This window comes from Nanorana parkeri, unplaced genomic scaffold (genome assembly GCF_000935625.1).
Source record: "Nanorana parkeri isolate BGI_ZX_2015 unplaced genomic scaffold, ASM93562v1 scaffold599, whole genome shotgun sequence".
NCBI classification, from domain to species: Eukaryota; Metazoa; Chordata; class Amphibia; order Anura; family Dicroglossidae; genus Nanorana; species Nanorana parkeri.
The window spans coordinates 618,953-632,754 of NW_017306867.1; the positions used below are offsets into that span (position 1 = coordinate 618,953).

Consider the following 13,802-nt stretch of genomic DNA (forward strand, 5'->3'; position numbering starts at 1 on the left):
ACTTTTAATGCACTATGAGCCCTTTGCCTGCTCTCTCTCTCCTCTTCTAACTTTTCTTGGATCCAAAACACCCACGCTCGGAGAGACTAAAAATTAGGACGTACTCCCGGAAGCAATCCAAAGGGCATCTTACCATCACCAGGGGATTTTTACTATCGGGATACCGACATCTCTTTTTGGGACCAGGACCGAAAGTATACTGCAAGATCCCACGGAAGGACGGAGCAAAGACCATCTCCTTTCGGCCACCACGGTGGAAGAGAAAGCTGACTCCCTCCCGGCATCTGGTGAGTGTAAGCCCTACGGGGACCCATCGCTTCTCCGACACATCATCCCCCAGGATACGATCATCTTGGATATACACATTCAAGTTTTTGCCCCTTTTAGATTGGAGTACTTTTGGACACTATTTAACCTCAACGTTTAGGACACGTTTATGATACACCACTGCACATCTATCAGTACATCACAGATGATGATAGACGCAGTTATATGTACATTGTAATACAGAAAAAATCTGAGAAAAAATCACGGACACACGGTTTATTAAAGATTTATTTATTTACTTATTTATTCACATTTATTTATTTATATTTAAGCAATTTTTATTAGTCAATTTACATTGTTGATTTTTGTTTTGTTTATTCACATACCACTTCAGCAATTTTTATTTCACATAATAAGATGTTCACTTAGAGATATTTATATATTTATAATTTTTATACCACTTATTTAATAAGTCACTGTTGGATTCTCACTTCACTCCAGGAGACACACAGGGGTGATACACAGATAAGCTCCAGCATTGGTAATAGTTAAGGTATTTGAATGTATTTTTAAGATTTAACTCCTGCGTGAATGACAGACTAGTTTGCCCACTGATTTCCTTGTAATTATTTGCTCACCTTTAGCTCTTTGCTATTCAAGTGCAACTGAAGCTAAAACCTTTTCTTTTTGTTTTGGATAGAGCGGAGAGGGATTATAACCGGTTAGGTTTCCGTCGCTGTCTGTGTCCCAGTTAGGAAGATTCACCCTATCTATCCTGGTGACCGTCATCATAGAAAATCCCAAATCGTCCAATGGGGACACTAGTTCTGGTGACCACCAGGGATTTTCTCCCACTTCCTTTTGTGGCTATTGGACAGAAAATGAAGGGAAATCTCCCCAATGGAACAAAGATGGCAAAAAAGAGGACAGGGATGATATGTTTTGCCCTTAGGTCATCGGTGTCGAACAAGTATCAAGAAGCTGGCTATAAGCTTCTGACCAGGTGGTATAGAGTACCAACGACACTCCACGTAATGTACCCATCTGTACCCATCATATCTGAGATTTGCTGGCGGTGTGGAGATGAACCAGGCTCAATATTACACGTTTTTTGGTCATGCTCGAAGGTCAGACCTTTTTGGCTCCAGATTGCCACACTGATCAGTAAAATTACGGGCCTTACGCTGCCATTCACACCAGCGGTATACCTCCTCCACTTGGCTCCCCTTTCACATAAACAATACCGACTCTCATTGCTGATCCACTTGTTGAATGACTTCTCACCTCTCTGTTTTATAAATAAAGAATTAAAAAAAAAACAAAAAACAAACAAACAAACAAACAAAAAAGACAGGTGTATTAACCATCACTTACTCTATCCAAAACATTAAAAAAAAAAGTTTGGGCTGCTTTACGATTTGTAGCATACATCAGCTAAACCAATATGATTAAACAGTAAACAAATATCTGAATGTACAATCTGTGTACTCTCTCTTTCAGATGTGCTACAACTGTGTAGCATGCAGGCCTAGCTAAGATTGTAACATGTATGGTCAGCTTTAGCACACCTCTCACCCCTATATTAAAGTGACATCAAAGTATAATTCTTTTTTCCCTCACCCCAAAGTTAGTGTAAGCACTTACCTTAAAATGATGTCTCTTAAGGTGGCCATACACTCTACAACCATCGCAAGACCTTAGTCTTGCGATGGTTGTACAGGGATTAAAAAAACGTACGATCTGCCTATCTTGGACAGGCAGATTGCACTCTCGATCATCGCAAGCCCGCCCCCCCGAGGGGGGGGCTTGCGATGACCGCAATGCTGAACGGGCAGTGTGCGCGTGCGCACACCGGCCCATTCGCCATTTGTCTTCCGAGCACTGTTCTAACCAGCCGAGAATCGTACGATTCCCGAACATTCTGGTTCTACGGAAGACGTGCGACCGTACAGTAGAAACGGTCGCACGTCTCCGTTCACACTGCTCGATTCTCGTACGATCGCGGGATTTCCCATGATTCTCGTACAAGAATCGAGCAGTGTATGGGCACCTTAAATCCGATCTCCTTCTTCATCTGTCCCTCCAGCGCTGCTACGGGTCTTTGATCCAGCGCTGACTCCTCTGTGCTTGCTGGCACTTCCTGTCCCACGGTGTCTGCATGTGGGTGCACGCTGTCCATAGACTTACCTTGTGTGTCTCCTCATCTCACGGCCGAAAATCCGAACTGCGCATGCGCCCGCCCCAAGATCCTTTGCAACCTCCCGAGATTTTTCAGATGTTCGGACGGGAGCACGCAGCGAAGACATAGGTACGTTTTGACCTTGTAAAAAGCGTTTAAAAAAAAAAAGTTTTTGCATATATCTACTGCTTGCTAGCATTAGATATATGCAAAAAAAAGAGGGTTTAAGAACCCTTTAATCTGCAAATATCTATATGCACTTCCATCTTTATTATAAATTGTTCCACAGTGCCCATATTAATAAAAATAAGCAGCGGCTGCTCGCACTGTTCTCCCCCAGACGAGACCTGCGCATATTACAATCGTGTGACGGCATCTTAATTATATGGAGTCGCTAAGCCACGTTACTGCCTACTGCATGTTCCTAATTATGTGGTGATTTCATACACAGTCAGATGAATGATCGAGACATTTATCTATAATTAGGGACGGCGAGCAATTATAAACATGACTAATGACTTTAAACAATTTTATATATTTGGAAAATAATACTGAAGCAATTTGAATAATTATAGAAACATTTCACCTGGGGGGAAAGCAGCTGTAATGTGTGGGATCTGCATGCTGCAAATTGCGTTAGGAATAAATGAAAGATTACAGAATTGTATGTAATGACCTGGCAACATGTTTACAGCTTGTTATTAACGCAGATGATCGGTTGTTTCTATCGCAGATACACAGGAGCAGTGCGGGGCGCGGAGTGCTGGTGACAAGATTGGTTACACAGGTAGGATAAGCAGCTAAGGCTGGATTCTCACCAACTTTGTTACATTGACAATTCTTATTCCAATGTGTTGACTTTTTATATGTTTTTATACAGAAGATAAAATCCTTATTTTTATTTTCCTTAACACAAGTTTGAGCACACTGTGATGCACTGTAGGTGTGCTGCTGCATTTCCATTGACTCTCACTAGCACCCTAATCAGTGGCGGACCTTAGGAACAAAGGGCCCTGATGCAAGATCTTTTTCTTAGGGCCCCCCAACCACCCCGCACAGAAGGGGCAGGAGGTGCATGGCAGTGCGTTGAAGTCAATGGCACAGCAGCCATGCCTCCCGTCGCCCGCACCAAATTGTGGCACAACAGTGCCTGCATTCCGGTCCAAGCACTATTATTTCAGATCGCACCGGACCAGAACACAGGCACTGATGTGCCACGCGTTCTGGTGCGGACTTCAACGCACTGCCATGCCCCATCTCACAGGAAGCTGGCCGGGATGTGCTCCAGCGGCGTATTGTGCTGGAACGCATTGGAGCAGGTGTAAACCAGCCCTGTAAATGGAGCCTCTCCCTGTGCTGGTGCATTGTTACCATGGCTAAAGCAGGCTCACCTTTCCACAGGCTCCAGGGAAGAGAATCAGAACCTCTCTGCTCATTCCATCATAGGCAGTGACATAGTCTTGGCTGCAGGCTGGACACTAAACTTCTCAAACTTCAGGAACACATGGACCATAGGGACGACCAGTCTGTCACTGCAGATATAGATCTGCACATGCGCACTGCCTGCCACTCTCTCCCATCTCATATCACGCCGCCTGTTACCAGGGATGCGGCCGGGAGACGGAGCGGGAACTCACCTGACCCCAGCCCCCTGCTGAGAAGCCTGTCTGTCAATGCAGATAAACATCTGCCAGCCCCTCATCTCCCTGCTACTAGGGACGCGGCCGGGAGTACGAGCGGGACCTACCGGATCCCAACGCTCTGCTTAGAAGCCCATCGGCACTGCCCCGTATTCAACCTAGGGAAGGAGAAAAACGTCATGCCGTCTGACCCTAATGCATGTTATGCGTTGCTGCAAGCCCAGCCTGTCTCTATTCTCTCTCTGCAGAATACTGAAGATCTGAGAACAGGAGATCTTTTCGTACTTCCTGAAGGCCCCAGGAATGGTCAGACAGCTTCAGCTAGGATAACCTCCACTTGGACAGTCCACATTATCAAAGCAAGCCTACAGGTCCTTGGGTCTTTTCCCTCAAGAAGACGTTTTGGCTCACTCCACAAGGGCAACCGCAACTTTTGGACAAGTTACACTAAGGTACTGGCAGATATAGTCTACAAGGCCGTCAGGTGGAAGTTCCCTAATACCTATATCCACCATTATCAGTTTCATGTAGCTTGTGGTCTAAGTTTTTGGGGGGCTTCAATCCTCCCAGCTGTTCTGGATTAAAATGTTACAAATTATTAAAAGCTCTAGGATTTCTTCTGTGTACATTTTCGTTATTCCCACCCTGATTGTTTGCTAGCTACTTCCATAAGTCAAAATTTAACACGAACTAGCCCAGACTTTTACAATCTGAAAGGCACCTTACCTCCTGATTAGAATCATGAAAACACCAAATAGAATATGGGGTTTAGAGAGGCGCCATAACCATTGCACATGTTCAGAAGAATATATATAAACTACTTCACTTGAAGTTAAACATAGAAGAATTAGGTAAAATAAACATACAAGTTTAAAACCATATTAAAGTCTCCCCCTGTCGTTGTCACGCAGCCATGCTACTAGGGCTGCTGCTAACGATTATTTTCATAATCAGTTAGCCAATTATTAAGTTCGATTAATCGGATTTAAAAAAAAAAAAAGGCTCCAGTGATGGACTACTAGTTTGTATTGAGATTGTAGGTCCATCACGGGAGCAAGCTTGGAGCGGTGGATGTAAAAAAAAAAAGTACATTATACAGCGGCGCAATGCAGAATAGCAGCAGCTATAGAGGAATGCAGCAATAGTACATTATACTTATTGCTGGGATTTGTAGTCCTCTATAGCTGGTGGTATTCTCCATTGCGCGGTATGATTATACTGCACAATGCAGATTACCACTCACCAGTTAGAGGAACTACAAATCTCAGCAATAATACATTATACAGCGCAATGGAGAATACCACCAGCTATAGAGGAACAACAAGTCCCAGCAATAATACATTATACCGGGTGTTTAATATATTATTGCTGGGATTTGGTGTTCCTCCATAGCTGCTGGTGTTCTGCTTTTATTTATTTTTTTAAACAGGAAACGTTAAAACAGGTCCCCCTTACCCGTTTCTGAACCCTGGTAAGTCGCCGCGGCATGCTCTGCAGGCGTGTGTGGTGGGCGTGGCGTCCGCAGCGTAACTCGTACCTGTTCCACCACAGCACCCCCGCACCCCTGTTCCACCACCGCACACCTATTCCACCACTGCCTCCCCTCCCCCCTGTTCCACCACCGCACACCTATTCCACCACTGCCTCCCCTCCCCCCTGTTCCACCACCGCACACCTATTCCACCACTGCCTCCCCTCCCCCCTGTTCCACCACCGCACACCTATTCCACCACTGCCTCCCCTCCCCCCTGTTCCACCACCGCACACCTATTCCACCACTGCCTCCCCTCCCCCCTGTTCCACCACCGCACACCTATTCCACCACTGCCTCCCCTCCCCCCTGTTCCACCACCGCACACCTATTCCACCACTGCCTCCCCTCCCCCCTGTTCCACCACCGCACACCTATTCCACCACTGCACCCCCGCACACCTGTTCCACACTGCACCTCCGTACACCTATTCCACCACTGACTTACTTTCAGAAGGTGGACCCTCGATTGTTGGCGGGCCAGCGGCGAGTGAGGGAGCTTGCGGCAAGGAGAGCAGCGGCGTGCACGGCTTCAGCGTCCTGTGCGGTGGGCGCGGCGGCCGCAACAGGAGCAGCATGTGACATGTGGCGCCCTGAACTGGCAAATCAATCGATATCCGACAAATCAACGATCAAAAACGCTGACGTTTTTAATCGACTAAATCGATTGACTGTTGCAGCTCTACATGGAACGTACATATACCAATTGATGTACCATGTATATATCTAAAATTCATCTTCATTTCTCTTTGTTATCCATCAATGTGGTCTTTCTCAATGGCTTGCGTTTCAAGGCGTTTGGCTAATGCGCTTCCTCTGGGGACCGTGGGAGACTAGTCTGGCATAAATGTACAATGACGTTGTTATCCAGACAGTAATCTCAACATTCTTACATTTTTAACAAACACTTGTTTGAGCACATGATACTGACAAAACAGTCTCGCACCGCTTCTCACCCAGCACCTTGTGTCAACGGCGAACAGAGATTTTAGTTTCAAAGGAAAAGCATAATCTTCTCCTGACAAACACGCATATTCGATACGCCTAGGTGAACCCAGCCTTATGGTTTAAAAAAAAAAAAAGTTGAGAGATCATCACCCTTTAGAAACAAGGAACAGGATACAAAAAGATAGAAGACACTGAATGTTCCTAGAGTCACCGTTGGAAGCACAATTTGCAAGTTCAAAGTTAAAAGGAACAGTGGTTACACTACTTGGATAGGGCAGAAAAGGAAGCAAACAACATCTGCGACCAGATTTCCGAGAAGGCGGGTTAAGAAAAACACCCGAGTGACCGCAACAGACCTGCAGCAAGACTTGGTGGCAACAGGCAATGAGGTTTCAGTTTGCACTGTAAGGCGCGTCCTAAACGCATGTTTGCATGCCAGAACTCCAAGACCTACACCACTACTGACCCAAAAGCACAATAGTCAGTTCCAATATGCTCAAAATCATAAAAACAGGCCTCAGACGTTTTGAGATTCTGTTCTTTGGAGCGATGAAACAAAACTGGAACTTCTAGGCCCTATGGATCAGTGATATGTCTGGAGGAAGAAGAATGAAGCTTACACTCTGCCTACAGATAACCATAGTGGTGGCTCGGTGATGCTTTGCATCCTCTGGCACTGGAAACCTGCAGTGTGTGGAAGGCAAAATGGATTAACTGAAGTATCAGGAAATCTTGGGAGAAAAATGTCATGCCGTCTGAGGCAGCTGAAGCTTAGGCATCATTGGACCTTCCAACAGGACAATGACTCAAGCATACCTCAAAAGGCTTGGTTGCAGAAGTAGTCCTGAAAGATTCTACAGTGGCCATCACAGTCACCTGACCTGAACCCCATTGAAAATCTCTGATGGAGAAGGCGGTGTTTGCAGCACACAAACCCAAGAATATTAGTGAACTGGAGACCATTGCGCATGAGGAAATGGCTAAGATTCAGTGCACGAAGCTGGTATCTGGCTATGCAGTTCATAACAGCAAAATGGTGCTCTAGCAAGTATTAAAGATGCTTGCCATGAAGAGGTTGAATAATTGAGGCGGCAGAAGTCATTCAAAGTTGCATTTTCAGTTGAATTTGGCAAAACCACTTGAAACATTTGTTGTGTTGACCTGTTTCAATTGCTTTTGTTTAATATGTTCATTGCAAACTAAAAGTTGGTCAATTTTGCCAATAAACCTGATTTGCATGAATAATTTTGATTACAATTGTATATCCACCTGGGTCCATTTACCTTAATCCCATCACTATGCAATGTATAAAAGGCAGAGGCTGACTGTCCAAAAACAGGATGGGAGGTGCTAAGAGTTTAAGGAACCACTCTGTTCTAGTTGCATCAAAGAATAAGATTATGTGATTTGAACAAGGTGTTTTCATAAACGGTAACACCGCCCACCACTCCCCCAACCTCCTCAAACTGCCTTGGTAGCAGGAGCATGCAACCTGTGAGATATAGGGAGGTGGGGTTTGTAAAACCACAATCATAAACATTTGCCAGTATTTCATAAAATATACAGTAATACCTCGGTTCACAAACGCTTCTGTTCGCAAACAATTCTGGTCCGTGAACAGAAAGTTCAGCAAAATGTTGCTTCCGTTCGCGAACTCCAAATCGGGTGACGAACACGACGGCGGCCCAGCCGACAGACCTGTGCACACTTGCTGGGAAGCTTTTTAGCACATACAGTATTTGATTCGGTCCGTGACCAGAATCGTTTGTGAACTGAGGTACCACTGTACTTGTTTTTATCCTACGCATGTCAGTGGTGCTGATCTTCAGCTACCTCACGTCTACCTCTCTCCAGCGCTGGCTGCATATTACTGCTGAGGACCGGCTGATAGTGAGTGGTGGACTACGGCTGAGCAATGAAAGGGGGGTACATTGCTTATGGTCTCTTAGGCCCCGTACATATTGAGCAAATCGCGCGTTTGTCGGGCGATTTGCATTTTGCGCGATTTGTTGCGCAAATGCTTGCATTGAGCAAGCTTGAATCGCGGCTAATCGCGCGACAAAAAGGGTCCTGCTGTAGCGACACACAACCCACGACAGCAGGACCCTTTGCCCCATTAAGCATTGGAGAGCGATATCGCGTGGTAAATTGCCGCGATATCGCGGGAATTACCGCACGATAAATCGCTCAATGTGAACGGGGCCTAAAGGGGAGCGTGCGACAAGCTGATAATGCAGGATCACTTGACAGACGTCACCCTATTAACAGAATTGCCTGAAGGACTTTCATGATGGGATCACTAGGGAATATTCTTTTTTTCATCAAATTAAAGCAATTGGGTTTAGATCTATTTGAATTATATTTAGCTCAAAGTTACCCTTCCAAAATACACTAAAAACTGAATGAACTCTGAAGAAAAGAAGATGAGAGGTTCTATTAACACTTTCTGGAGCGCATGCTAATGACAAGGCTATTAAAGCATGTGCAGTGAATCCAAAACAGGTTCATTGCTGCCCTGGTATATGCCGAGTCAGTTACAGCTTCCACCTGAGGCATATCACACAGACAGTTATTAGATGATAAAGGGTTGGTGCCTATCGGTTTTTGACTTTATATTGAGTTCTACAAAATGACAACTGCACTTCAATTTACCATATTTTCAAATGCTGAAAGGGCAGCTTGGATAATAGAGTATAATAAAAGCTTTAAACATTAATACGAAAACAATACTTTATAGTGTTGTTAAAGCGAGGGGAAAATAAAGCAATTTGAGATCTTGAAAAAAAAAAAAAAAAAGACAAAAAGACAAGTATATTAATTTATAAACAGGAAGAAAAAAAAAAAGAAAAAAAAAATTAAGGTGATGGGGGGAGCGACAACCTGACTAAAAAGTGATAAGTTCATATGCAAAATATATAAAATTTGTCATGCTCCCTTCAATTAAGGGCTCTTGCGGAGAAACTTGTAGTACGAAAAGTAACAAGTTCCAAATTTATTAAAGTCCTCTGTAGAAAATCATGCCAAACACTGTACAGTCCGAAAATAAAAGGGCTTCGGGCTTTGAGAGAGGCAAGGGTCTCACTCGCTGGAAGGATAGTTGTGGGACCAGTCTGGCCCACCAAGTGCTCAGTTGTCTTTATCTGAATGCAGGGATGCAGTGGCCAGGGCTACGGCTGTGACCGGCTGTCCGATGCCATGTAACTGCAGCTTGGCCATTTTCTTCTGCTCGCACTCCGATACTAAGCGGCTCAACTCTGCTGCACTGTAACCAATCAGAGTCTTCAGATCGCACACAAATTTGTAGACAAATCTCTTCCCTTGAACTTTGCAGATCATGTCACCATCATAGTAATATCTAGTAAGAAGTAGAAAAAAAAAAAAACACCAATTATAGTAATAAAAATGAATTAGAATTTACAATTAGACAAAATATAAAACTAAAATGGTCCAAAATGAAGATGTGCAAAGTAACGAATATATATTGCCCTTAAAATATGCAGAAAATTAAGCACATTTTTTGATAACATAACAAGACAATATGTCTCACTTCTGTATTGGTTAAAGAACTGCAAAATAGTAAAATCTCTAAAACAGGGGTGAGGTGTAACGATATGCTTTACACTAACTTCCATCAAAAAGATGTTAAAGCTGAAAAGTTTGGTCATGCCATGACGCTGCCCTCTCTGGCCCCATAGATGTCTATTAGGAAAATCCCAACTGCTAGCACTGGGTACTGAATTTCACAGATAAAGATTTTTGACTGTATGGCACATCATAACTCATCTCAATCCAGACATGGAGACCCTGTAGTTCTTTTTTGATAAGTGCGCCATCTAAATTTTTATTTTCCACATATGTTGCAAAAGATTCTTAGTTCAGGGAAAGACAAAAAAAAGGGAAAATATCTTACCGAAGTGCCCGGCTGAGCTTCTCGTAGTTCATGGTGGGCTTATTTTTGCGCTGTCCCCATTTCTGAGCAACAAGCTCTGGCTGGTTTAATTTGAACTCTCCTTCGTCTCCCACCCATGATATACAGTCTCTGGCATCTTTGTCAGTGAGAAGCTCCAGAAGGAACTGCCATAGCTGGATCTGACCATTGTTACCTACAGACAGAAAGCAGAGAGGTAAGATCAATGACATCACACTAGTCATTTAGTCTAGGAAAATATCTTTGGGAAAGCAATCTACACAAGTAAAGTCCCAGCTGTTCCATCTATAACCTTTCTCTGCTTGCCTGTGTTAGAAGCAGGGCTCACAATAAAGTCTGCCAATCAGATAATCTGAAAGCCGCATCCATGAAAGGAGCAAGAACTAGCGCTGCAAAGCAGAGGTGGGCTCCCTACTACATGTTCTTTGGGAATGCCTGAGAGTCAAACCCTTCTGGGCCTGGGTTGCCACCTTGATCAAGGGGATCACGGGACTGGCGCTGCCTTTTACCCCCTCGGCCTATCTCCTTCACTTGGCCCCGCTTTCTTGGAAGACATATAAACGCTCGCTGCGGATCTACATGCTGAATGCGGCAAGGGCTTGTATACCAGCTCTGTGGAGACAGACCCGCTCTCCATCAGTGGAGATGTGGGTGATGTGAGCGGAGGAGATTAAGCTGATGGAGGACTTAAGTTCCAGTTGGCGGGGGTCACAGACTAGTTTTGGGTCCACCTGGGGTGCCTGAGTCCACTTCAGAGACTCGGTTGCTTTCTCTACCATGTGTCGGGGGTGAGTTAGAAGTGAGGTGGTGGCCTGCAGAGTGATCCCCTCTTCGCCCTGCATCTGTAATGCTATGTGGGCTACAAGCGGGAGGTCCTGTGACTAGTGGGGAACGGGGTCTCTCGCAATACTTTCGCTCTTTGTCTTTATACTTCCCTCTGTCTTTTTGTTTAGTGGTATGTGTTTGTGTGTCCTTCAGGAGGTTAACCTGCCTGTTCAGAGATGGCCTCTCACATAGATGGGTCATGCCCTGCGGTTTGCTCTGTAATGTTGTTCCTTTTTGTTCCTTTTGTTTTATATTCATAAAATGCCTTAAGGGTGGGGGCGAGATCGAGCAACCAGACCCAATGTGGATGTTAATTTTCATATTTTGAGTGTGTGCTGCCGAGTCTGCTACTTGTGTGACATGTGAGACCATATGGCCTCTAAGTCCTTGCTCAATGTAACCCTCTGTTTTGTTTATAAAGAATTTGAGGGGGAAAAAAAATGAGCAAGAAACACTTTGGAGGAAAAGCAACTTTCCTTCAACATCCGACAACATGAATAAGAAATCAAATGCAGGGCTTGGGCCAACTTCAGCATGGCGATAGGATCGCTACTAAAATTCACTTCTAAAATTCACTTCTTCACAGACACGGTCTCTCAGGAGTAGGAGAGGTATTGTCACATACCAAAGATTATAAAATACATTGGCTGCTGTGCGTATTCATTTGTCATTATTCAAGCAAGTCCAGCAGAATAAATGTAAAATCAGCATAAGAACAACATCATATGTACCTGTCCTGTTTCCAGGAGAACTTCTGTCTTCTCCAGATATGCGCGGTGCTCGCTGCACTTTGGCCACTTTGGTTTGAGTGTTTATGACTTTAATAGTTGTTGTGGGAGTTGCATTTGCCAGGGATCCTGGGATTATCTGTACAGCTGGAAGGGAACATGATGGTTACTCATGAGCTTCCTGTATAATACATGCACTAATACTATACTCAGCCCACACACACAAAAACCCCTTCATAAATTTACCAATTTAAGATTTCACTTTCCCAATTAAGAATAAAACGTGCAATAGCATTAAAGTAGAACTATGAGGTGAGTGAAAATCACTCATCTTCATAGTTCGAGCCGACGTGTGACAATGAAACTGTCACACATTGGCTCTATAGATCGGGAAGTGAGTGAACACATACCGTCGCTCGCTCACTTCATCATCATCTCCCTGCAGAGAGCGGTGACTGTCAGTCACCACTCCCCGCAGGGTTTCCCCCTCTCACCTCTCCTCCGGCGCTGACAGGTGGATCGGACAGGGAGGGGGCAGGCACAGCTGGCTCTACCTCTAGATAAGCAGAGCCAGCTGTCAATCAGCCAGCTGGGTGGATCTCGACAGTATTGTCGAGATCCGTCCCGGCTGCGGCGCTTAGTATATCGCAAGCTACAGCTGAGCTTTGGGTCACGGGAGGATGATAGTATAAGTCCTCCCGTGAACCTTTAGAGAACTATGGGATAAAAGGTTTACCCCATACTTTTAAATATAAAAAATACAATACAACTCTAAAATTAAGACGAAAATCACAATCAACTTACGCTGATCAATAGTAACTGTAGCAATTTCTCCATGTTCCTGGCTAGCCAACACATCTGGAGAACAAAATATAAAAATGATTATAGGGAACATTAGACTGAGTGCTAAAAGAAAAAAAAAAAAAGTCTACAAGATCAGTAAAATTTACCAAGAGCAAATCAAAGCTATGGAAAAACAAACTAGTTTGTGGCCAGCTGTAGGGTAAGCAGTATAATCCAACCACTGAGAAAGGTCTTTGTCTGCAGCTTCTGGTTTAAATGGACCAACAAAACAGAATGCTACAATTTGTAAAAATGCCAGTTGCCTGGCAGTCATACTGATCCCATGTCTTCAATGCTTTCTGAGTGACTGACCAGGAACAGGTATGCAATCAATGTCATCTGTCTGCTTGCTGCAGGCCAATAACTCAGTATTAAAGCCAATGGAACAGAATGGCAGCCGAGCAACTAGTAGAGGGTTTTTTTTAGCCAATTTACAGATTGCTTGGGTCACAGATAGGGGAGTACTGGGATCAGGCGGTTGAAAAACACTTGTGCCATCCATGTGCTCTCTAGCTAACAGTCATTAACAGGATGCAATTTCTCGGACATCCACAACTTAGAGAGACTGTCTGTAAAAAAACAACAACCTGCTATTAAATAAATGGAACTCTTATAAAGAAGGTAATACCACTTCCATTTAATAATAGTCTTGAAGAAACGAAGAAGCCATTATGTCAAGTGCCTTTAAAAATCAAAACTCATAAAAGTAGCTTACGGTCAGGTCAGCTAGACTTTTTAACCTGGGCTGTAGGTGCTTTCCTCGCTGTCTCCCTTTGTTCATGGAAGACAGTGAAATATTTACTGTTGCCTAGAAGAAAACTAATAGGCAGCAGGATACATACTATATTCCTGCAGCAAACAATACGGTGGCATTATTGTGGATCTTCTTCACTTAAATCACATAAAAAGGGCCT

The 13,802-nt window shown here is 44.2% G+C and overlaps 1 protein-coding gene across 1 annotated transcript in view; it reads right to left on the reverse strand.

Annotated features, from left to right (window-relative positions):
* Window positions 1-9,419: 9,419 nt before the first annotated feature.
* The window catches only part of GABPA (GA binding protein transcription factor alpha subunit), a 21,601-nt gene continuing 17,218 nt past the window's right edge, over window positions 9,420-13,802 (reverse strand). The window contains exons 7-10 of the mRNA XM_018562772.1: window positions 12,850-12,903; window positions 12,049-12,192; window positions 10,475-10,667; window positions 9,420-9,919 (exon numbers count right to left, since the gene is read on the reverse strand). Coding sequence (XP_018418274.1) covers window positions 9,691-9,919; window positions 10,475-10,667; window positions 12,049-12,192; window positions 12,850-12,903 — 620 coding nt within the window. The 3' untranslated portion in view covers window positions 9,420-9,690. The remainder of the gene's footprint in view (window positions 9,920-10,474; window positions 10,668-12,048; window positions 12,193-12,849; window positions 12,904-13,802) is intronic.